The 25146-nt window shown below is 41.7% G+C and overlaps 1 protein-coding gene across 1 annotated transcript in view; it reads right to left on the reverse strand.

Annotated features, from left to right (window-relative positions):
- carmil3 (capping protein regulator and myosin 1 linker 3) overlaps nt 1-25146 on the reverse strand; it is a 74202-nt gene that overhangs the window by 41561 nt on the left and 7495 nt on the right. Inside the window, exons 3-12 of the mRNA XM_029524682.1 lie at nt 19407-19457; nt 18069-18128; nt 17837-17958; nt 14479-14573; nt 13988-14058; nt 13665-13738; nt 7883-7958; nt 6864-6952; nt 5239-5333; nt 2970-3056 (exon numbers count right to left, since the gene is read on the reverse strand). Of these exons, the coding sequence (XP_029380542.1) occupies nt 2970-3056; nt 5239-5333; nt 6864-6952; nt 7883-7958; nt 13665-13738; nt 13988-14058; nt 14479-14573; nt 17837-17958; nt 18069-18128; nt 19407-19457 (820 nt within the window). The remainder of the gene's footprint in view (nt 1-2969; nt 3057-5238; nt 5334-6863; nt 6953-7882; nt 7959-13664; nt 13739-13987; nt 14059-14478; nt 14574-17836; nt 17959-18068; nt 18129-19406; nt 19458-25146) is intronic.

Here is a 25146-nt window from a genome sequence, read left to right on the forward strand (position 1 = left end):
GATAACATGCACAAGCAAGACATGAAGGTCATTGCCACTATACAGCATTTATATACTGCATATATGTATACATACATACAGATTCATTCAGAGCATTCAGACTCCTTCACTTTTTAATGTTCAATTCTTTCCTTCATCAGTCTACATTTAATGTCCCATGATGGGAAAATAACCGAAAAGCTGGAATATTACAATGATGTAAGTATTCAGACCGTTTACTCGCCACTTAGTTGAAGGACTTTAGGCAGCTCATACAGCCTCAAGTCTGTCCAGGCAGGATGTGACGAGCTTTGCACACCTGGTTTGGGGGGAACTTTCAGCCAGTCTTCTTCAGATCCTCTCAAGCTCCATCAGTTACAATGGAGGCAGATGGTGGGACGGCCACTTTCAAGTCCGTCTACCAGAGTTGCCTCCCCCTGCAGCGTTTTGGCTGTGCTAGTGACAAAGGCCTGGTTTTTACTAAGGATACTTTGCTCCATTTGTCTTTCCCTCAGTAGAGAGCCCTGTGCACTGGTGTGATGCCAGCTGTGTCATTTTAAATGTGGGAATAACTGAGGGGGATATTTCTGGACCCCAGGTCAGAGGGGGGCCACAGTCCAGTGGCTCTACATGATGATACAATTATATTTCCTCCACCGACTCGGCAGGGGTATGAAGCGGACCCGAGGAAGTGCTTCTACCTAGCTGTGTCAGAGAGCATGGTCAGGTATGGGATGTCAGCAGAGTAAAGCAATCTCATTGTATCGTTAAAAGCTTGCTCATTCAGCATGCAGTGAGGGTTGTGAGGATGAATGAACACCGGTCTGTCCAATAATACGAAAATATAAAAACAGTCTGTTCTCAGACAAGCACAGAGAATATTGCCTCACCCGTCTCATGTTCTCCAGGCTGAGAATGAGCTTGTAACCTCTGGCAGACAATACACTCTCCCCAAATGTAAACCCAACTGTTTTAAAAACTCATTTGTGCCAACCTCGATTAAAGTTTTAAATAACGCTGCTTGTTGCTAGAGGGCTTGAGCAATGGCTTCATGGCGTTCTCATCAGTGGTTGTGTAATACGTGCAAAAGCGGCTGATATTACACAGTGTGTGCGTAATGTGCAATATGTATAAAATGGGGTTTTGATGTGCTTGTGCGCTTATATGTTGTTACATATTTATGTGTACGTTATTTGTTTTATATTGCCATGGGAGGAGTTGCGCGTGAAGCACTTGGAGGAAAATTTCCCACTGGGTATAATAAAGACTAACATGTCGTATCCACGCCTGCTGCTGGATGACATTCCCAAGCAGCCCACCACCATGCTTCACCATAGGGATGGCATTGAGCAGGTGATGAGCACTCCCTGCCTTCCTCCAAACACGATGCTTTCAACTGAGGCCAATCCATTCAAGTTTCTTCACACAGTATCTCTGGAGTGTGACGATGGGGTCCTGGATGACCTCTCTCAACAAAGCCCTTCTCCCACAATTACTCAGTCGAGGGAAGTCGGCTCCATGAACAATGCAGATTGTTCCAAACCAAGAGCCACTGAGCTCTGCAGTCAGTTACTTCCTCTTCATTGCTCTGTTGAGCATTGCATTGAGCAGTGAGACCTTACAGAGAAACAAGTGTCAAATGTGTCCTTCATAAATTTCTCATAATTAACAGCAATTAACCAATTAACACTAATTGTTCTGTTTTGTCTTTGCCAGTATGGGATGTTAAATTCATGGCGATGAAGCAAAATTCCTTTGAATGATTTTAAGCACAAAGCCGAAATAGTTCAATACATGTCAAATCAGTTGCGAAGGGGTCTGAATTCCTTAAGGATGCTCTGTGTAACGGCAGCTTTTAGCCATATGAGCCACTCAGATCCATCAATGCTGCCCAACGAAAGCAGAGAACGGCAACTGTCGATACAGAGGTTCAGGGGGAGCCCAAACAATGAACAGACTCACCAACTGACCATGTTGATTCAATTTTCTCCATCCATTTTAGCTGGAATATTTTCAAGGCATTAAAAAAAAAAAAAAAAAGAATCACAGTAGATAAACAGTGAATCAGTTTTGCTAGATGTCTGCCTGGCTACTATTATTGAAGGTATATATACTATACTACTGAAGATAAAGGACTTCGAGTTGAATATGATAAACACATAGCTTAAACAGAGTAAAAAAATTATTCTGCTAGCATCAATAAATTCAGTAGGTACTACCACTCTGCTACAGCTTTAGCAGGAGTTCAGCTGGGTTTGTTTCCCTTCAATATGATTAGATTTAACTAAACACCAGTTATTGCAGTTTGTCTCTTACAGGTACTGCGAATTTCACATACTAACAAATGCAATCTTCTTCAGTATTGGGAATATGCAACAGGTATCCAACATTTAGCTTTAGTTCTTAACTCGCTTCTGACTAAATGTTGCGTCTTGCATTCAGAGAGCAGCGTGGTACTCCTCTTTAGTGCTTAAAAAAGTATTACTATATAAACTGAATCAGATACAGTGAATGCTATAAAACAAGTTATGGGATATGTTGTAATGACAAAAATGCCACCAACATCAGGCTGTTAATGGATAGAATTACATTTGCAGCAATATGCTTTGGAATCAGCTGTAATACTGAGGATGGCTGTATTGTCCAGGATAAAAGCAATAGAACTGGGACACTGCACGAATGCTTTTGTAGGATTTTAGGGGGAAAACAGATAAACTACTTATGATTCTGGCCTGATTATTTTTTGGGACATGAATCATACTGTACATGCATGGGACTGGTGATTTGTGTGAGCGACTGCCAGCGCAAATGAAACTGGAATTGGGGCAGTGTTGTAGTATGACACACCTGGATTAGACCTGGGTTTTACAGACAGCTTCTGCTCCGCTGAAGTGTCTTCGAGCAAGACGCGCAGTGCAGCAGCAACTGTCTGCAAGTGTGTGTGTGGTCAGCTATCAGGAGCTGCTGCATCTCAGAGGAGTAACTCCTACCTTTGGACGACAGGGAGGTCTTTGAGAGGTTGAGGAGACGCAGTCCCTTATTGAGGCGACACACCTGTTGAATCAGGTTGGAGACTCCTGGTGTGAAAGAAGGGGGGGGGGGGGTGGAAAGCAGAGAGAGAGAGAGAAAAAAAGCCTAATTTAATCTAATTTAATCTACCAATCTAAAGCCAAAACCAATTACTGCTCAAATTTAACAAAGCAAATGCTTTGTTGTTGGATTTTTGAGTGTTAGATAATTTGAAGCCCACTATCAGGAAAATGTGATGAACAGTTTCTGCTGTTTTCTGTTCAATGGGTTAGTCAAGAAAATAACTGGCAGACAAATCTGCCTCCAGTCATACACCCATCCCCTGCTGATGAGTTATGACTAGGACAGAAATTCAGCCCACACACCGCTTTGCCACATTACAATGAAACGGCAGATACACCTCAGAAACAGTGCACAAACATTATATATACACACTTAAAACCCACATGTATGGCCTACTACGGTTAAAAGGGCATAAGGCCAACATACTTTACAATCTAATTTTCTCCCAAGTGCCCAGTGCAAGGACAAATTTTGATAACCATATGCCAGGCTAAATTACAGAACACATACTTTCATCTCAACAATTTGATTAAAGACACTGCAGCCATGATGATAATACGACAGGCTTTATTATAAATGGAATTCATCGCAATGCCAAACTTTGTCCTAGCATTTTCCTGGCTTCCTTAATTATAGTAATGTGTATGGACAGAGCCCTTACTTTGAAAGGGGGGGGGGGGTGTATATCTAGTGTTAGACAATTTTATACCTTTATCTCAATACACAATCTGTATCTCAATGTTTTGAAATCTCCCCTAAATTGCATCGTTCTTGCATTGTTTATGCGTTTTTATTTATGCGTAACATCAAAACAGTATGATCATGCTAGCAACTTCTTCCCGCAATATTTGTCTAGATTAAAACGCTCTTGTTTACCGTTCATCCGTTGGTGAAAATTACTGAAATGATTCTAAAAATGCATTTATTTTTTTATTTTTTTATTTTGAAAAAAGTGACAGGAAAAGGTTGACTGCACCCATAAGAGGGATCTTTTCAGGCCTTTTGGCCTGAAAAATTAAGAGTGGCTGATGTATCAGATGTGATATGAGGTGTTTCCAGCAAAAATACACAAGGACAATATCTGATCTAATCATATTGACATCATGCCAGCACTGTTATGCACAACTGACAGCATTCCCCTCCTCTTTTCATTTTAGTGTCAACGTTAAATCACACAGAGATGTCAATGTCAACACTCAATTTAGCAATGCAGCCGCTGTGAACACGCAATGCAAACTTCCTTTTCTTAACCAATTTATACCTCTCCATCTTCAGTAACTGTTTCTGAGAGAGCATGAGGTTGGTTTGATGTTGTACTCTTTTTGCTCTCTCCAGTTCCCTCTGTTCCACTTACAAAAGCATACATTCTTCACCCACAGCACCTGAATGTACCCAGGACAGGTGGGGCAGCACGACACACACAGGAGAGAGCATCAGTGAATTGAAATTGAAAGAAATCCCACATTGACTATATATTTCAAGTGCATTCAATGTGTTACAAACCAAGCAGCCGCAGTAGTGAAGGTGTGTGTTTTTTTTTTTTTTTTTGTTTTGTTTGTTTTGTTTTGTTTTTCCTGATAGACATTCAGGCTGCAGCACTTTTATATTCTCACAAAGTGTGCACTTCATACACACTGTGATGACACATAATGTCAATACGCACATGGGCACACACAAAGAGGGTGGGGAAGTGTGAGCTGAAAGAATCACCGACGTAAATGAAAGTGTCATGTGTCAGACAGGAATGCAGAAATCAGCTAATGAGTGATATTTGCGTGCAAGCAAAGTCTGAAACTGGTATACACACACGTACACACAGGGCAGGAAGGTGTATAGTGGTTGCTGTATAACAAAATCGACTGAGAAAACTAAACTCTAACGTGCATTTCTAAATTTTAGTGTGTGCGTGTCTGCGTATGTGTGCATACGGGTTCAGTTTGTGTGGGGGAGGTTAAAATGAAAAATAAAAGCAGTTCTCTCAGGAGAAGGCTCTGTTGTCAACATATAGCTTGAAAGAGAAACAGATAATGAAGCTTCTGTGAGGACAGAGATTGATTTTGAATTGTTTGACAGCAAACAAAGCTGCTATGAAACAAAAGCAAAGAGCACTTCCGACAGCAGACAGCAGAAGGAGTGAGATAGAATTGGCAGAGTCCAGGCCGGTACCTTGGTTGTCTAGTGTGTTATGAGCCAGGTTGAGAGAGTGGATCACAGAGGCTGGGTTCTCAGACAGAGCCGACGCCATCTTCTGCGGAAAGTCCCTGGAGACAAGACGTTAAAAAGGAAAATGAAGGACCAACTGGGCAGATTTCCCTAATTCCTTTTAATGCATCTGACAAGAAAAATAATTGATATTTTATTGTCAGTGTGCAGACCTCCAATATAGATGAATTATGTTTAAAAGGCAAAATATAGAAGAAATGCTACTAATTTATTTATAAAAGTTTGTTGTTGTTGTTTTTTTTTTAACTGTTACAGTACATACCATCTAGCCACAGTGTGAAACCAATCAGAAGATTGACGTTTGCTACTGATTGGCTGTCTGTTTTCTGAGAGATTGTCAAAATATATCAGATTTCAGGTAAACATGCAAAAAGCAAAGATTGGATGGTGGGTCCAAATGTTCCCAGCTTGGGCTGTGGCAGGGAGTGACAGCAAAGTTACGGATGTCCTGATGACTAATTTTAAGGCTCACTTTCTGAATAAAGGGGGTGAGACCTTTGGTACTTTCAGGATATTAATATAAATCTGATTCGTAGTCAAAAAAGACATTGGTATGGCACTTATTCATTTTAAGTTTTTAATCATAAATTTTAATTTGCACGGCTCATTTTGCTAACCTGTAAGTAGTCAGTATATCAGCATTAAGCAGCAAAATGACAGCAACTAGGTGGTGAACATCAGCGATGAAGTGTGCCATGAAAGCACAAAAATGCTTGATGACCGGTGATAACTAAGTTATGTTCATCTTCTAATAATTTTTGATTGTTTTTCCACTTCTTCTATTTCTGGAAACAAAGAACTCCCTTTTCAAGTTTTTCAACTATTTTGTGTATTAAAAAAATAAATAAATAAAATCACATAAAATATATATTCAAAGGGAGCCCTTCCGGTCATGCCCTATTTAAGTATCCTTCCTCATTCAGTATATTATAATTCTGGATACAGCTTTTGGTGCTGCGCTTGTGATGGGTTAGTGATTTAACAGAGGGAACATTTAAAAACTTGGTAACTTCACATTACGGTGCAGTAAATCATCTTGCCCCAAGGCAACTAATTCATCTCAATTAAAACCACTCTGCTAAATGATGCCAGCCCTGCAAAGCGTGTGAAATGTCTTTCCAGGTAAAGCCGAAAATCAAACTAATGTTTCGGTGGACAAACAATACACCTTGCAGAGGCAGACAGAGGGGTCTTTATTGGAGCTTTATTGGATGAAAGACCGGAGGTTAAGAGAGGGATAGAGGGAGAGAAAAAGGAGGAGAGGCAGAATTGGAAAGGTCAAGACAGCAGTAAGAGCTAGTGGTGGGAGGGTGAGGAGAAATGGAGAGGTTAGAACCAAGGTGAAGAGGTGAGATGACAGGCGGAAGTGAGCGGACACAATACAAGCAATGGAGGAAAGGAAGGGGGACAAGGGTGGAAAAGGGCAAAGGAGGAGAACGGAAAAAGTGTTTGAGATGTCAAAGTGTGAGGAGGAGAACAGAGAGAGGAATGAGATTATACAAAGGGAGACGACAAGCAGGGTCAATGAAAAAAAAAAAAAAAAAAAGGACAGAAGACAGGACACCTACGATTTCAGTCCTGCATTCTCCAGAGTGAGTTCCTCCAGGCTGTTGGACTTGCTGACTGTGTGCAGAACCTGGTCCACCACTTCCGACCCCTGAAGCGAAAGAAATAATTAGTAAATTTGAGACTGGACGATTCAAGCTCATACTGCAAGCATGCAAGACTCCATGATTGCAGAACTGATCTGTTTATAAATCAGTTCTGATAAATTTCAAATTTTGTACAAATAAAGCAATTTTTTTTAAAAGCAGTCATTTATGAAATTGCCCTTATGTCCAAACTCAACAGCCTCATGATGAATATTATGGGGATTAAATAATGGCTACAATTTACAATGAAGCCAAGTACACGTTTTAATCTCCCTGAAAACTTATATTCCCACTCAGCTTCTTGATATAAATGAAATGCTTCAAAATAAACAGTATTTTCTGCAAAGGCAAAATTTTGTATATTGGACACATTTGATTCCAAATCAGATCTTTGCAAATGCTCTTTGAGGAAGGAAACACAATTGCCCCTTTGTTTTAATTCAAGGCTACACACAATGTGTTTTGGGTTTTTTATGAGAAAATTCCGCAGGAGGTTTATTTGTATAATTATTATTCAAAGGATGTTATCAGGGGCTTTAACCATCAATATAATTCACCTCCTGCCTTTAAAATCATATTTCTATGATTTGAAAGCTGTTTCCATATAGTTAAACTTAGATGGATGCCACTCGATCTAATGCAAGTATGAATATTTCATAAAGGTTCACCGTCCTATTAAACAAGTACATAAAACTTTGCAGATGTTAACTCGACTTCATGGCCTCATTCAAACTTTCATTTCATGTAATTTAGTATTTATGGCATGTTGACTTAGAAAATGCTCCAGCTATGGTTTCACAGATTTCTAAAATTTTCCATTGTTGTTCTAACAGCCAAAGGTTTTCTGATTACAGTCAGGCCAGCAGAGGAAACTGATCGATAATGTACATCTGGAAAAGGGGTTTAGAATTGTGGAGGATAAAACAGATAGTTACTATGCGCATGTCTTTGCAGTACAGCTTGGTAAACCAGGTATTGTATGCAATGGATGCCACGATCACCGCCAAGTCCCTGGAACAGACACAGACAGACACACACACACACACATATATGTTAGAGATAAAACGCTATTCTTTAAATTAAAAACATTAATCTGCTCAAAACCATTTGAATGTCATTGATCAATAAATTCACATTATCATAGGCCAAACTTTTTTTTTTTCCTGCTTTGGAAAAGAGCAGTTTATCATCGTGACAGGGAGAACACTGCGGGCAGGGCTGCTCTCAAAAAGATGACTGATACTGCAGCCCTGCTGAGGAAGAGAAGCAGAGAAAAAGAAGAAGAAGGAGGAAAAAACAAAAAAACAACAAAGATCTAGGGATCGATGGCTGGGTCAGTGGCTTATTCAATAATGCCACAGCCTGATCCCAGCTACAGACCTCAAATAGTGCTACATCCACTGGTACATAAACAGACACAGAGCCCACAGACAGCTGTGTACTGTATGTGTGTCCGAGGCACAAAGAGTAAGTTAGATAGAGAAAAAGAGAGCAAGAGAGCTTTAGAATCCTCTGAGGTCCAACTACAGCCACACTGCTTCTGCACCTGTAATACATCATCTGACAAACAAGCAGCAACACAGAGAGAGGGAGGGACAGGGAAAGAGAGAGGGGGGGGATTAGACGAAGAGAGACACAGAAGAAAAACTCAAAGTGAAAGACAGTGAGAAGATGAAAGAGTGCAGTCCAGGCAGTTAGGGTCCTGCCACTGCTAACTACAGTAGCCAGACCATTAGTTTATCTCAGAGGAGTAAAATGGCTACAGGCTCTGTTCCTTTTTCATTACCATCACCCCATCAGACTGGTCCCTTTCGACTGAGTGTATGTGTGTGTTTGTGTGCACGTCTGTGTCAGCAGATGATGCACATGTCAACATTCATCATCAGCACTGCATGTTGACTCTTACTTTGAGAGCAGGACATGTAACTGACCTCCGTGACGTCTCACTAAATTGTGTTGGTGCGTTATGAGTCATTTTGTGCTTGTAGATGAGGATATGTCTCCACAGCAGGTCGCGTTGCTGTTGCTGTTTACTTCTTCACAAATGTTGGATTTGATGTTTGGGATTTGCAGTTTGTACCATGATGGTTAAACAAAAAAAAAAGGACTTATGGTGATAATGATTTAATAAAAAAGGCCCTGACAAGCTCTGTTTTATTACTGGGTATATTGTAACTATGCTATGATGCACTACTATGCTGACCGCTAAACGTACATCGTGCACAAAGGTTCTGTTTCTGTAGCTCCAATTTGAATGCTTTTTCTGATTGCACTAAATAATGGCAACAGGTGTAAAAAAGAGCAATAGCATGAAAATCAGCAGCTAGTGCCAAACCCTGGAACAGGATGGGGATCCTGGCGTGGCCTCCACCTCTAAAGTCTCCCAATTAACCATGCAGTGATAGAAGTTTGTCCTGTGGTGGCACTGGAGAAACCATCATGGGGTCATGCCATAGAAAATTTCCCTTGGAGCGTGAATGTGCTCAAGAATGCTTCATGGCAAACAGCCTTTCTGGTGCTGAAGTGCTAAAGGGAAGGTCACAAGGGATGCGGAATAAACTAGGTTCAACCTATGGGGAGGATGAACCTCAGTAAAATCTAATGCCAAATACATTTTTATGGCAACGTGGTTTTCATGTCTCTTATGAACACATGGAATTGCTTCCTGTCGTCCTACAAAGGTTAGTGGATGTTACCAAGAGAATTGCTATTTATCCTATGGACCCAATTAATATTTATTTATAACACTTACAGAAGATATCCTGATATTTTGACCTGAATTGCAGAACTTGAGTAAAGGATCAGAGGGCACCAAAAGCATTTGAATTAACTTCTGTGGAATATAAACATTATTAACATGTTCCCTCCGCTGTCTCCTAGATTGCTGACTAAAGACCATAGTTTTTCTGTCTTGGTAGTGGTGGTTAGTGGTACAGGAGCTCCACAGGACACCAGCTGTCCCCTTTTCTCTTCACCTTACACAGCACTGACTTCCAGTACAACTCCAGGTCATGCCCCCAGGAGATATTTTTTCTGACTTAGCTGTTGTACAAGAGACAGAGGGACGGACGGACCAGGGGAGGGAGGGGCAACTTTGTGGAGTGGCCTGGACAGAATCACCTGCAGCTGAATATTAACAAAAGCAGCGAGATGCTCGACTTTAGAATAAAGAAGATGGCTTCACAACCGCTGTGCATTCTGGGAAAGGAGGTGAAGCTGGTGGAGGATCACAAGTGCTTGGGTGTTACGATCAGTTCAGTTGAGATCAGCCAAGTTTTGTTCATCATCAACTGAGTGAACTGGAAATCCAACACTAAAGCTGTTTGCAGGAAGGGAATGAGCTGACTCGACCTTGTGAGATCCTTCAATGTGTGCAGCAAGATGTAGGAGATCTTCTATCAGTCTGTTCTGGCAAGTGCACTCGTTTGTTGGGGTGGCAGCATCAGAGCCAGTGACACAAACAGGCTCAATAAACTGATAAAGACGCTCCCTCTGTGAGTGGCTGCAAAGTGGACACTTTTGAAGGTTCAGTGGAGGAGGACACTGAACTGTTGTCCATCAAAAACAATCCACCATCCTCTCCACCCCACGCTGGACCGACAGCATCATCTTCAACAGAAGGTTACAGCTTCGCTGTCGAAGCCTCAGATGGAGAAAACCTGTCCTGGCCCAAGCCGTGACACTTTACTTTAACCCCTTGTGTTGGAGACAGTGAATTCTGAACTCTCTACAGTGTAGTTACCACCCTGGTCCCCTGTCACTTTGCAACTTTGGAGTTTGTTTTGTTCCTTTACACGTTTATCTTACTTCCTGCCGCTTTTTGCTCAGTTTTAGGTACATGCAACTCAATACGGTATGTATTTTTATGACAATTACTGCACATCGACCTGTACAAAGTCATTCCAAAGGCATTTTTACTTTTGTACCATGTATAGTTTGTTCCTGTCACTCTTTTTGCACTCTATTTTGTGTTGTACAGTGTGTCTTTTATGTTTGATCATTTGCTGCTGCTACATTAACATTTCCAAGTTTGGGATCAATAAAGTCAGCCAGAGTCAGTCATATCAGAGTGATTGTCAGTTGGATCAACCAGTTGTCAGCAGCTGGAGGGAGGTTGGATTTTGAAGCTTTGGGTTGAGCTCTACTGTAATGACTCATTGCTGTGTGACTCGGGTTCTGTTCCTGTGACATGTGACGCAGATGGTACTGTAACACTCAGTCCTGTTTCAGCAAGAAAAAATAACCCTTGATGCACATAAAGTTGGGGAGAAGTTACTGGATCCACAGAAGCGTCTATTTTGGTGAAGATAGTGTCAAGCCAAGAGCTGCCCCTGGAAACAAACAAACACATCTGCAGGCACACAAGCTTTTGATAGACAGAGAAACTATCCACTCTACAATGTAGCGAAGAAAAGGGAAACAAACAAGATGAAGCAAAAAAAAAAAAAACAAACCAAGAAGTAGATAAGAGGATGAGACAGGGGTGGAGGGGAAGGTGTACGCTTTCAGTCAGGAGGAATAAGTCGGGGTTGAGACGGACAGCACTCAGCAGAAAAAGCATCGCCCTGTCGCCCACGGTAACGCTAAACATGCTCAATCAGGGGAGATGGAGTGAGAAGAAATGTGGAAAGACAAGGAGGGGGGTAAGAAGGTAATCCAGAAAACAGTTACGAGCACATGGTCATGTAAAAGTCCTTTCTTGGATACATCTTTCGGTCATTTGCACATTGTCTTTCTTCTTGTAATTCCATCCATCAATCATCTACCGCTTTTCTGTTTCCAGGTCCAGACGGCTGCTTCTTTTTTTGAATTTGTGCCTCCCTATATTAATTTGAATTCGACACAGCCTCTCAGGAAAAAAGGCAGGAAGTGAGTTTTTAACATTAAGTTATGGGCTCAAGGTAACAATATATTAATGGAAGAGCTTTAAAAAAAAAAAAATAAACAGAATATGCATGCAGTTTCCCCTGCAAAGCCCTTCTCTTTATCACAGCCGCTATGAAAAATTGGAGGAAAAACAACAGTGAAGCAGTGATTTTAGGTCTCAATATGAAACACATTAATATATTCATGAGTCGCTGCTGCAATCATGCTTCTATGAATGGCTTTTTGATTTACCAGCATTGCAAAGCTTCGACCCTATGATGAGATATGCATTTTTAAGGGAATGCATCCTCTGCAGTCGGGACTGTTGTCACTAGACAACAGCAGAGAGATTCCATAGGCCTCTGGGTTTTCTCAGGACAAAACATTCCTCAAACAAAAGACAAGTAAGCCAGGCTGAATTCTCCATTTGCATGTGTCAGCTGCCAAATCGTTTTATGATCAGTGGCATTGGAATGACTACAACACCCTTCCCCACTGCATCTATGAAAGGAAATGGGGGACTTAAAAAGACATAGTAGTGGGGGAGAGTTGGAGGAGAAGACATATGGCATCTTACAGCTGTTTCTGAGCTCTGGATTCTGCCTCTGACAAGCATATCATTCCCCCTCGCTATGATGTTCCAGAACAAAACTGAACCTAGATATAAGACAGAGTAAGCAACAGGCAGAATGCAGGACTGATACTCAAGACGTTTTACCCAGGGAGGGTCTTGTTAGACAAATAGCCACTCTAATGTCAGATAAGACGATCACTGACAGCCGAAGAGACTCATCGTACCGTACTGGGAAACATTTGTGAAGGATGGCATAATGCAGGATGCAGGCAGGAGGGAACTGCATCCAAATGTACAGAGCAGTCAGGAAGTATTACCACAATGATGCATTATTGTTGTTTTGGGTCTGCACTCCTACACAATGGATTTCAGTGAAACAAGTTGTGTAATAAATTTTAGCCTCTGTTAAAGTCGGTGAGAATGCAGCCCTGGTTCATTGGCAATACCTGTGGTTATTGGTGGGAACTGAAAATGGATTTTAATAATACAGGTCCCAGAGTTCAATTCAAGATGACGTGCAGCAACCTCTGGAGGTGGCGAAATGTGCCCTGAGCAGCCATATTGTCAAAAATGCAATAGAGGAGCAGCTGATGTGTCTGTTGGTGTGGCCAATGTGTGGCTAGTGAGGGTAAAATATGTTGCATGATGCTTTAAAAAGGCTGAAGAAAAATATCTCAGTGCTGCTGAATTCAATATTAAGTTACATCAGCATTTGTTTAAAGCCACATACCACGTAGAAATAATGTGTACACACCACCATAAATAATGATCTGCGTAGGGCCTTTCAGTTGAGTGCACATAAAGCAGCAGTCTGAGTCAGTGATGAGATCCCAGAGCAACTGAGCAGGTGCTTCAACGCAAACACAAGAAGAAAAAAAAAAAAAAGAAAAAAAGATGGCTGTGCTACAGTTCTGCTACAGAACAACAAACTGCATGCCAACTGTCTGCTGGTGTCTATGGGTCACAGACTGCCAGACATTGACGGCAGCAGCAGAGCGTAAAAGTATAAAATATAATGAGTTTGTTTCCAATTACTTTGTGGCCCCTAAATGCCCCGCCTCAAAGCCGATGTAAACAATCTCAAATTAATACAGAATGTCAGCACTTTAACACTATTATCATTGTTTCATTTCAAATCCAATGTCCTGAAGTACACACACACTGTCTGCACTGAGAAATGCTGCAGTCTAAGTTTGGCATAAGTTAATTGTATCTTTCCAAGCAGAGCAAACTTGTGTGCTGTAATGAGCCCTGGTGATGTCAGCAAACTATGTCACCTGCTGTCAAGATGGCTGAAATCCAGCAAGTTGAACTCCCTGTTGTCCTGAGAGTGGTAGATGGTATCAACATCCTGGAGCAACGATGCAAGGCAAGAGAGAGAGAAAGGAGAGATGAGAGGAAAATAAACTGAAAGTTGAGAAACAGACAGTTGGAGAGACCCGAGATGCATACACAACAAAGACTGTAGTTTTTTGGGTTTCTTTTTTTGTTTGTTTGTTTGGTTTTTTTTTTTTTTTTGTTTTATTTTCACAAAAGATAGGAGTAGCCTTAGGTCTAATAAAAACACAGCAAACAGAAGTGGTTTATACAGTCTCCTCACCCACTGGACTTCTTCTTTGCAACCAATCCCATTGTAGTCACAAAGAGCTGCGTAGGTCTCAGAAAAACCTCCTAAAAGATGGAGAGGAGAAGACAACAAATCAATCCAAACCACACTGTAATAGATCTGAAATGGCAAGAACAGAAGAAAAGCAGAGGAGAAAGGAAAAAGTGCGAAGGAATGAAGAAGAGAGAAGGTACAAACTAAAGATGAAAGAGGAAATCAGAGAGAGCAAGACGAAGATGCTAAGAAAGGAAGGATTAGCTGTAAATATTGAGGTGAGATGAAAGTATTGCACCACGAAAGGGCTCTTCCTATAGATTAATGGAATTACCAGCAGCAAGACAGCAAATCCAACAGCCCTGGTCTTCTGACCCACATAGGGATGAGTCTCCAAAATTATTTGGACTGAGTCAGCGAGGTATCAAACAGATGGCCTCTGAATCATGTGCACATCTGTGTGAAGTGTACGTGGAGAGTGTCAGACTCACCGCAGGTCTTTTGGGGCTCTAAAGATGACTCCGAGTTTGGTGAAAACTTGTGGCTTCCATCATTCAGCTCTGCCTCTGCCCGGCAGATTGGGGGACTGAAATATAGAGTGGAGCGGTTCAAGCAGCATCCAGGCTAACTGCTCTGTAAAGCCCAGCACAACTTTGGGCTATGTCAGTATGCTCACACACACACACACACACACACACACACACACACACACACACACTAGCACTCTGGTGATGATGCGCAATATGCAATGTGATGAATACGTCACCACATTCACTTTAGTCGAGTGGCCACCATACTAATATCTGCAGCTGAGGCTGACTCCAATTTGTTTCCAGGTCATACCATTATTGGCAAAATCAAAATTCAGACCTGATGATGGCTGTAGATGAAAGGTTAAGATGAAAAAAATATATATACCCTCACAGGAACCCCAATGTGATAATTGTTAACCTTTCACTGAAAACTACACAGTTGAAGCTCACGGCGGGTGTTGAGTATTTCAAAGGCTGAAACGAAATGTCTGTAATGGTGCTGTAATGCAAGGTTAAGAAATGGACAATGAGATAGGACTGATGAGACATGATGTGTTTCCATGGAGATGGACTGAAATTTCTGACCCTGTGATTCATTACTTCTCTGAAGATTAATGTTGGCAGCTTACAAATGATATACCATGTACATGTCGTCTGTCACTTTTGTTCTGAACATAAAACACAGAAATTATCAAACACAATATCAAATATCAACATTAAAACCTCAACTGAGCATCCTGTCCTGATAGATGGATGAAAGCATTTCTTATCTAGTTTTCCAGGTCATGGCAAATATTTGAAACATGTACAGCCAAAGTAAAAAAGCCTAAAATAAATGCGATACGTATCATATGTACACATTGAGCAGACAATGTGGAAGTCTGCAGTGGACTTGATGAATAGTAGATTTGTACAGGTGCCTTCATGGGACAGGCACACGGAGAGTTGCAGAGGAAATACTGACACACACGAGGGAAAAGATGAAGCATGAAATGAGAGAAACAGGTGCTCGGAAAAGAACCAGAAGTTATTGTAGCTTTCTAGTCTATTTGGCCCACTTATCAGCATGTTCCGCAGAGGCCATGACACTCAGCTTATGGAGGCAATTAAGATACATGAAGCAGCACAATGGAGTCAGATTTTTTCTTAGCTGGAATACTGCAGCCTGCAACTACAAATCAAACCAAAGCATCAGAAGCATGATGAGCATTACCTCTAGCTGGGCTCTGACACAAGTGACTCACCTTCTGTGAATTATACAGAAGTGTTTACTAATGATAGAATGCAGCCTTAGCAACGTTGACCTGGAGGTATCCATGGTCCTGTCTCAAGCTGGACGGCAGAGAGACAGCAAAGGTAGTGCTGATAATTCCATGTTGTCTGAGAAGGAATGACACTCTGGCTGACTTTGAAAACTAATGCACAAACAGAAAGATTATGGGATCCCCAAAGTGTTTAGGAATTATCCTGCGGATACCATGAAATGCCTGTAGAAATATTTGCGATGATCCATGTTTGGGTCCCGATTGGATCGTTAAAAAAATACTGAAAAGGCCATCTGTGGATCCATGCTTCTAACATGGCTGAAACTGTGTCATCTTGCATCAACTATATTCTTTAAGCAGTACCTCTGATTATCCAGAGGAGTGTTGGCTCCTTTGCTAATCAGAACCCCAACAGGGAAAAAAGAGAATGGTAAATATTGTGCTTTTGCTTTTGTAAGCTGCTGTTGCTGCAGTGCCCTTAAGCAGGACGCTGAACTGTACAAGTGCAAGTAGAGCACTCCAGAACCCAGGCGAGAGCACAGTGATACATTGCTGCTCCCAGGTGCGAGTAGTGAAGAGACTGTGACCCTCCCAAATCCCTGCAAGCAGTCACGCCGAAAGATGCTGTCATAAATAAAAATACACTTTCAGAAACCTCGCAGTGAAATAAAGATGCCATAAAAACATAAGAACTAAACTTGCAAAACAAAACTAAATAGCATGACTGTCTTAAAATGATAAAGATCTCTTATATGCCTTGGCAATTTACAGCACCAGTGAATTGAGATTGACCTTCTACATATGCAAGGTTGAAACTGCATGTTATGTTATCTTTGTAGTGAAAAAAAAAAACAAAAAAAAACTGCTATTCTGCTAACAAAACGTAAAATTAAATCTTTGTTTGCTCCTTCTGTTTGCTGACACCTTCGCAATCAGCAGATGAAGGACACACCTCAGCTTTCTGATTGCTCTCTTTTGATTTGTACTGTAGTAAGCAGAAGAGCCCCGTCTGGGATCACAAAGTAAATACTTTGCTTGTGCTTAACACTATGCTGTTCCTGCACTGGCTTTTTGATGGGATTATACCGCTATACTGTTGCATTCAACACAAACTGTCCTTAATCCCATTTGTCGACAAATCACACACACCACACCTTAAGCACATCCCTGACCTTAATCCCCACCTCATCTCGATCTGTCCCTGGAGTGTGAGCGTACCTGCACGTTATCTTGATACTATCAGCATTATGTGCTTTAATGCAGCTGCACCAATCAGTTACAAGGCTGCACAATCAAACCCACAACAAATTTTTTCCTACGCTATTCTCCGCTCTCTTCTTACTCTGTATAAATGTCCTCACTGAAAGCAATCATCCGGCGTGCCTCTAATGGAAAAGAGCCATTCTGAAAGATGATAGAGTGCGGAGATAGCCTTGTGCAGGTCAATAGATGGAGCACAGTCAAACCCATTGCTCTTGGAAAATCTTAAATGTGGGAATACACCCTGCACACTGTGCTTAGTTTACACAGTACATCCGTATGACCACATCACAGAAAGGAATTTCTGGAATTTCAACCTAAAACTCTCCAGACTTGAGCCTTGTCCCAATGCGTTTTTTTTTTTTTTGTTTGTTTTTTTTTTTACTGGTAGTGACTGCACGTTCCAGTACTCACTACTTTCAGCATGTAAACTGTCTTGTTTGTTTGTTTTTTTTAAGTGCCAACACAGTGCCTTCGGGTAACAGCCCACTCAGTGTCAGCTGGCCGATTTAATCCCAGTGATTGCTGGGTGTTAAAGTCTAACGTGACAAAGAAATGGACTGGATGCAAACTACAGAGATTCAAGAATGCATTTGGCTGCTGAGTAGGTAAAGCACCCGAAAGTGAAATTTTTAGTTTGTTTTGTTTCCCAGTGGCGCCAGCTTGCCAAAGCGCTGTCGAAAACTGTTAACGTCAGCAAACTCGTCTTGCTCCTCCACACATACAATTCAAAAACAGACTCGTCACCCCCGCTTGCTCGCTTGCAGGCGAGGATGCTTGGAGACACTTACGCATAGATGGAGTTGTTGAACACTCGGTAGAGTGCGTAGTTTATGTGGCTGACCATGTGATCTAGCTGGTCTTGGGTCTGTAGTCTTAGCGAGTAGGTGGTCTTGTCTGTGTCGATGACAACCTGTAGTGCACGGAAAATATTTTTTTGTCATTACATATCACACTGTTGTGACTGTCAAGATAGAAAAGATTTAAAAAAAAAAAAAAAAAAGAGAGTGAAAATGTTCTCACCTGGTGCTCTGGGTAAGTGTTCATTGCCCTGATTTCCAAAAAGTTGAAGGTGACCTCCACCTGAAAACAGCAGAGAAACACCACTGTGGTCCATCCTGTCTGTTTCACATCATCTTCACCAGATAATTACTTTTTCCTACAGCAGCTTCAATAGCTCTTGAACTGTACAATATTGAACTCAGCAAGGTATTTGCTGTGATCTGGCAATAAACACTAATGTTTCAAAGAGGCCAGATGGGGCAAGAGACAATACGATCTAAGAGAAAAGCTCTGACCATAGCTATTAACTGTAATCATTTGTCATAATCCAACTTTGCTTGGGTAAAATTCTCAAACGGTAACTTGGTTGGCGACTTTCAAGCCATGCCCAATCAAAAAGTGCCCAGCTGTACAAACGGAGAGAACAATGCTAATTCTGGCCACTTTAACACTGCATGTCATTCTGGTGATAGACAGACATCTGTGACCTGGCTGACACGGAGGAGGTACTGCCATGGCTTGAAGACAAAACAATGTCCAAAAATTTTGTCAGCTGTCCCACAACTAAACAACCACAAAGACAAGGGGTAACTATTGAATTCTTAACTCGATGACAACCTTTCTGATCATTTGAGCGCTCATGTTTTCTATTCCTGGTCATCTCTGTTATAGTGATGTCGTGTATTGTCTGTAGTGATTGTCGTAGTGACAATTTTATCATTACTGAGAAATGGCGATGCCAAAGAAAATACATAAATAAGACCCTGAAAGAAAGAATTAAGTTTGACATTCTGGGAAATGTGCTTATTAGCTTTCTGGCGGGGAGTTAGTTGAGAAAATTGATGCCACTTTCACATTTGATTTGATGAATATAAAGTTAGAGCCAGCAGCTAGTTAAACTTAGCTTCACAAGAAAGATTGACAACATTGGAAAAAAGCTAACCTGGCATTTTTCAAAGGTAATTAAATCAGCTTAGTAGCATTTCTAAAGATCACTAATTAGTACATTTTAGCTTGTTTGTTTCATTAGAACAAAAACCAAAGTGTAAAGCCAGCTGCTGGCAAGTATCAATCTTCTCCTCCAGCTCCCAGTAAGAAAGCCAATTGCCAACATTTTTAAACTACTGTTTGCAACAACTACTTTTATGCCACCTGCCACCTTATCATCTTCAATGTAATCATTATGATGACTCATGCCATTCTGAACCATCATCATCGTCATCGTGATGGTGATCATTATCTCCTGTCTCCTGCTCTAAAAGTCAGCTACTTTTGTGTCACACATCTTGTGCATTACCATGAGATCAAGGCTGGCAAGTGAAAGCCATAAAATTTCGCTTAGAGCGGCGGAACATTTACCTTGGTGGGCACTTTGACAGCAAAGAGATACAGTCTCCATGTTGCCAGGACCTGAGGGGAGAACATATTCATTTTTCTGTCACAGAGCAGGAAATGCAAAATGCAAATCACAGCAAAAAATAGCAGAGCACAAACACCCTATAAAGAGAGCAAATCATCTCTGCAGTTCATCTGAATGGCTCATAAGTCATGTTAAGCACTCAAGACATTAGCAAGCTAATGATGATGGCGCATGAGAGCTTGTGTATCTGAAAGAAATATTGTGGTGAGATTGTGAGTCATATGACAGTCCGATTTATCGTTCCGAAGTTGTGTTGATGGAACTAAGTAGCACTCATTCAACAGATGCCTCATCGCATCAGGGAGGAAACTAACGCTAAGATAAAGGGTGGGAGAGAGGAGGACAATGAGGATAAAGAAGATGGGAAGGGTAAGCAATGGAGAGGTGTGCTTTTGCCAAAAGAAAGGCATTACCATTTAAAAGTATCTGGGGAAACATACGAGACGGAAAGTGTGAATATATTCACATCTGCCTATGTAATTAATCTCATTCATGATTCAGAAATCATAATTAGCATGCCCCAAGCATGCACTCTGCATCTCTGTCCCTCCCTAGATCTTTCTCTCTCGTTTACATTTTCTCTTTGCTCTTTTTTCAGCCATCTCTCAAAACCCCATCTCTTCTCCATGGAAATCCCTTCTCCCCAGTCTTCTTCCTTAATCCCTAATCCCTCCATCTCCCCTGAGTGCCACAGTTGCCTGTCTGGTGCGCCCCTGCCTCAACACCTCACTCCATCCCCTCCTGCCCTATGTCCTCCCTCCCCACCACCCTGTCTCCTTTCCTGTTTCAGTATTTCTATTCTTTTTCTGCTCTGTCGCTTTCAATTCCTCAAGGCCTCCCTGTGCTGAATGGCTAATGGCGCCCTGCTGAGCAGTGGGGAGAGAAAGAAAGAAAGAAAGAAAGAAAACGAAACATACAGTGAGAGAGAGAGAAAGAGGACAGAGACACCAGATTTCCCTCCTGATAATAAAGTCTTCAAATTCCCCCTCCGACCTCACTCAACCAAACCCCTGGCAAAAAAACAAAAAAAAAACTGGCCTCGAAGATCAGCCCTGTGTCTTAACTGTGCAGACATCCATAACAGACTCCCACAGAGAGGAGGTGGAAGGGAGCGGAATGAAGCAGCATACGTCGAAGGAGAAGATGGAAGGACACCCCCAACAAGGAAAAAAAAAAAAAAAAAAAAAAACAACCTCTGGGTGGAGGGGCCTTCGGAGAAGATTGTTAAACCAATCACCATTCTTTGACGAGTTTGAAAACTGTTATATAAAGTGAGGAATGGGGGAGGGGATCTGGAGATAACAGAGATATATATACAGCAAGAAAATGAAAGACACAAGTGTCCTCTCCCTTTAAAAGCCTTGCAACCTGATATAAGGTCTCACCGTGTAAACGGAGGCATCAATAATGCAGGCTCTCTGACAGGTGCCGATCTGATCCTGAGATGATGAACACAGACCACCGTGCACACTTTCTCTTCTCTTAATATATCATTTACAGCCCATTGAGGTATAATAAGAGACAACAAACGCTCCACAACTCTTTTGCCTACTGGATTGGGACGTATGTGCTGGTGGATGGAAAAGTCTAAGGGTTTTGAAATATTACAACAGTGCCCCCCGCCCCCGCTTTGTTCTCTTACTACAACCTCCCTGTGCCCAATTATCCTCCATAAGATCAAGAGGCTGTAAAAGCTGTTAAGCAGGCACCTCATTTTCTTAGCTGTTTCAACATTTTTTTTGTGATTTAGCCAAACTGCAGAATCAACGCTTGGCTGTTATCCCACAAACCACTGTCTGACACTGCAGCAAATGTGTTTTTCCTTTCCTTTTCTTCTTCCTCTTTTTTTTTTTTTTTTTTAGATGCTGGAGTTTTGTTTTGATGTTTGAAGTTTGCTTAAATCGAGTGTCCGTGCTTCTTCTCAAACACAAATGGAATGCTATGGTTTTTGGGTCTTGTAACATTAGCTGGCTTTGTGCGTTGTAAAGCCCACCACAGTCAGTCAGTCAGCTTGACCAGAATTTTACACTTTATCCTTACAAGCATCTTTAGCTTTCATTTCTCTCATCTTATTATGCATTTGTTATAACCATAATTTAAGGCTTGGAGCAGAGGTTCTTAACCACAGAGGGGCTACAGAAATACTGCAAGCAGGCTGACAAAGTGTTTGTGAAAGATTGGAATTTTGAACAAATGCATATACATGAGATATAATTACAATTTAAAAAATCTGGGTAAAAAAAAAATCACTCCATTTCAGACCAGATTTTTCTCCCTGGATACAAACAAACATAAAAAGTGAAGACATTATTTCGGGGTCAGATGTGGGTTACTGACATTTCTGACATCTCCAAGATGGCCCTAAGTTGGGAAAACTACAGCCCTTCAAGATAAATATGAACTGTACTTTGAAGCAGTGGTTTGTACTGTCAACTCACAGGAAGAGGGTTATTGTGTGGGTTCCCTCTGGGTAGTCTGGCTTCCTCCCACACAACATTAGGCTCATTGGTGAGGGCAAATTGCCCGTATGTTAGCATGAACAGTTGTTCATTTCTACATGTTGGGCCCCGCCCTGACCCAGATAGACAATGGATGGATGGATGTATTGTTTCAGTCCTTCCATCTTTTAATATAAATTCTGAGCACTCACTGGATATCCTGCTTTCCCTGTATTGTTTTTGTCTTTCTTGGACAAAGCTGTGACCCTTTCTGGTCAGCTTTCGTCAGTGCATGAGGTTCTATTATCCACCTATTAACATTTACTGGCACAAGTAGTCTCACTAGCTAGAATTGTGTTCCCTAACATGGTATTTATATAAAACATTCCTCCAGGAATCTGTCGAAAATCCATACAAAGAATCCTTTTCCACCCAAGAAATCCTCTCAGATGAGATGGTCGACCTTTCTGATCTGGTCAGCCAGAGACTCACCGGGCGACAGTCTTACAAACTGTGTGGGAAAGAGGCAAAGAAAAGGGACTGGCAGAAGAAGATGATGGGGATGATGGGAATGTGGGGGGTGGGAGGCTGCAGAGGTGCCCTTGCTTTGAAAGAGTTGAAAGAGCCAGCCTGATGGGCCCTGGAGCAGTCTGAGAGGGTAGCGAGGGCATGTGTGTCACACAGAGGGGGCACGCGCAATAACAACAATTGTATCTCTTTCAGGATGTGTGTATTTGCATGTATACACACCCCAAGAGGGCAGCGGGCGGGGGCTTATATTAATCATAAGCTGTCAGGCTTTGGGTCTGGCACTTCAAACGAGATGGTGCAAATCAAAGTGTGTCTCTGGGTCTTGTGTGTGTGTGTGTGTGTGTTGCAGCACAGCCTCCAAGGGAACAAGAAGGATCATTGCCAGATTTGGCCACCCATGGTATTTCTTGCTCGTCCAAAAGGGCATTTTAAAACGCGCATTCACACACACACACAAAATATATTTATATATAGTGCAAAAAAGAAGAGATATTTGCATAAATCCCATAAAACACATCCAAATGCAGCACACACTCGCTCCTGCACGTATAATGATGCACAATAGCTTGCTAAGCTGGCTTTGGACTGCGCTAGCCTCACACACACACAGTCAGCCATCACTCAAGTGAACTCAGCATCATAAAAACAACTCTTGCCATCACTTCATCTGTCAGTTTACATGTGTGTCTCTGTGTGTGTATATGTGTAGAAATGACAAGGGGTGGTGGTTTGAAAGCACAGATGCCCCAGGTCCTGCTTCATAAGAGGACTTTAGAGTGGTTGATAGAGAGCGCGAGGGAGAGATGGAGCTGCATGAGAGGAAAAGAATTGCAAAGCCTAAAACAGACGCATCCAGATTCTCTCATAGAATCCAACAAGTCAAACATTCCAAAATCAAAGAAATGGCAAAACAAGTGCTCTGAATCCCAGCGGAGCTCTTAAAAACAGGGAGACAAAACAGAGGTAATGAGGGGTTGAAGGGTGGCACTGAAGATGAGAGTGAGAAAGGAGATGTGTATCAAAATCAGGGAAGAGTGGCAGGGATTAGGTAAACAAACTGATGAAAAAGAGAGATGCAATGAGTGTGGGAGAGGCCAAAGGGGCAAGAAAGATGGAGGGATAGAGGGAGAAGGAGGAGTACCTAGACAGTGTGAGAAAGGCAGGAAGGAGACGAGAAGGGAGGAGTGAAAAGAAAAACAAAAACAAAACAGGCAGCGATACTCTGCGTAGTGTTTTAAACATTCTGTCACACTTCCTCTCTCCTGATTGTGGTGGGAAAGGAGAAGGTCAGCTGTCACACCTCATAGCCTCTCTGCCAAAGGCTACCAACATGTACTGTGATAAAAAAGAAAGCAAAGCCCTAATTACAGCACAGAGCTCTCGCCACACACCATCAGACGCTAAATCCTAGCTACTTGCAGATGTGCCTGCCGAGCATCTCTGAGGGACGAGCCCTGAGAAGAAGACTTTGTATGATGCAGGAGTAATGTTCTCCATTATGCAAGCATATTACCTACAAAAAAAAAAAGTGGAGTGTTGTTGAAAGAGTGAAAGTAGGGAGAATTCTTGCCGCCAGCGCTGGTTGTCTCAGTGTTATTGCTTTGTGCTCTGTGCTTTCTTTCACAGTCCAGTGCACAGTTGGAACCTCTTTGCAACAAAGTGTCATCTGTGCTGAAAGCGAGGCCAAATTTCACCATTTAAAATGAACAAGTTGATTGCATAACTCAAACGAGCATCACTTGCCTCCGACTTTAATCACTGGGCACATTTTTTTTGGCTTAAAAAACCCAATTTTAAAACTGGGTTCTGCCTTCAGAAATCACCGGTCTAAAACATGTATAAATAAAAGGAGTGATTCCAGACCTTGGCATTGGAGCCACAAATCATTTGTCTGGCTTCATTGAGCGGTGGTGTCATAAATGCCAGACAGGGGCCGTTAAAAAAAAATCTTTTTTTTTTTGGGTCTGTTCTGGGGCCACATTTGTTTCTTGGCTGTGTGCTGTGTTGCTTTCTGTGCTACTTTCAGATTCTCAGTCACATTTTTGGGGACCCAAAAGTAGGTGTACTGGGAAAACCATAATTCAACTAGACTGGGGAAGATGAGGGAAGGAAGGTCAATCAGATGTAAAATTTACAGAATGGCCAAGAAGTCCTTTGACTGTCACAAAATTATTAGGATTGACATTGCAAAGATGCCAAAGGGAGAAAAATGCACTTAACGTCAATGAAATCTCTCTCCAAACAACTACAGTAACAGATCAAACAAGGAAACCGCTTCAAATCAATTTGGCTGAGCATTTAACTGCAGTCTGCTCTGGGACACCTTGCTTTTACTCCAAATATCTTGTTTTTACTGTTAATTTTTCTGTTAATTACAGCAAAATTTGTCACCCCGTAAAAATGCAAACAATGTAAGATTGTCATGATGCATTAAACCCACCTTTCATTCATTTATTTACCTATAAAGTAGCGGAAGTGAGTCACTCCAGATGCCTACAGAGACATATTTCCAAACCAGGTGCGTACAGATGTGCACCAAGCTGACCATTTGAACGGGGCCTTTCCCATGTCGTATACCGTCGAGTGTCAATTCAGCTTACTTTATTTTACCAAGTAAATCCACTATAGGTGCTGTTCCACTGGTAGTCCCGGGTTTGGGCATCCAGTAACTCAGAAAATTTGTGATGTGTGACTCCTCAAATACAGTGGC

Source organism: Echeneis naucrates, chromosome 17, assembly GCF_900963305.1.
Source record: "Echeneis naucrates chromosome 17, fEcheNa1.1, whole genome shotgun sequence".
In the NCBI taxonomy this organism is placed as follows: Eukaryota; Metazoa; Chordata; class Actinopteri; order Carangiformes; family Echeneidae; genus Echeneis; species Echeneis naucrates.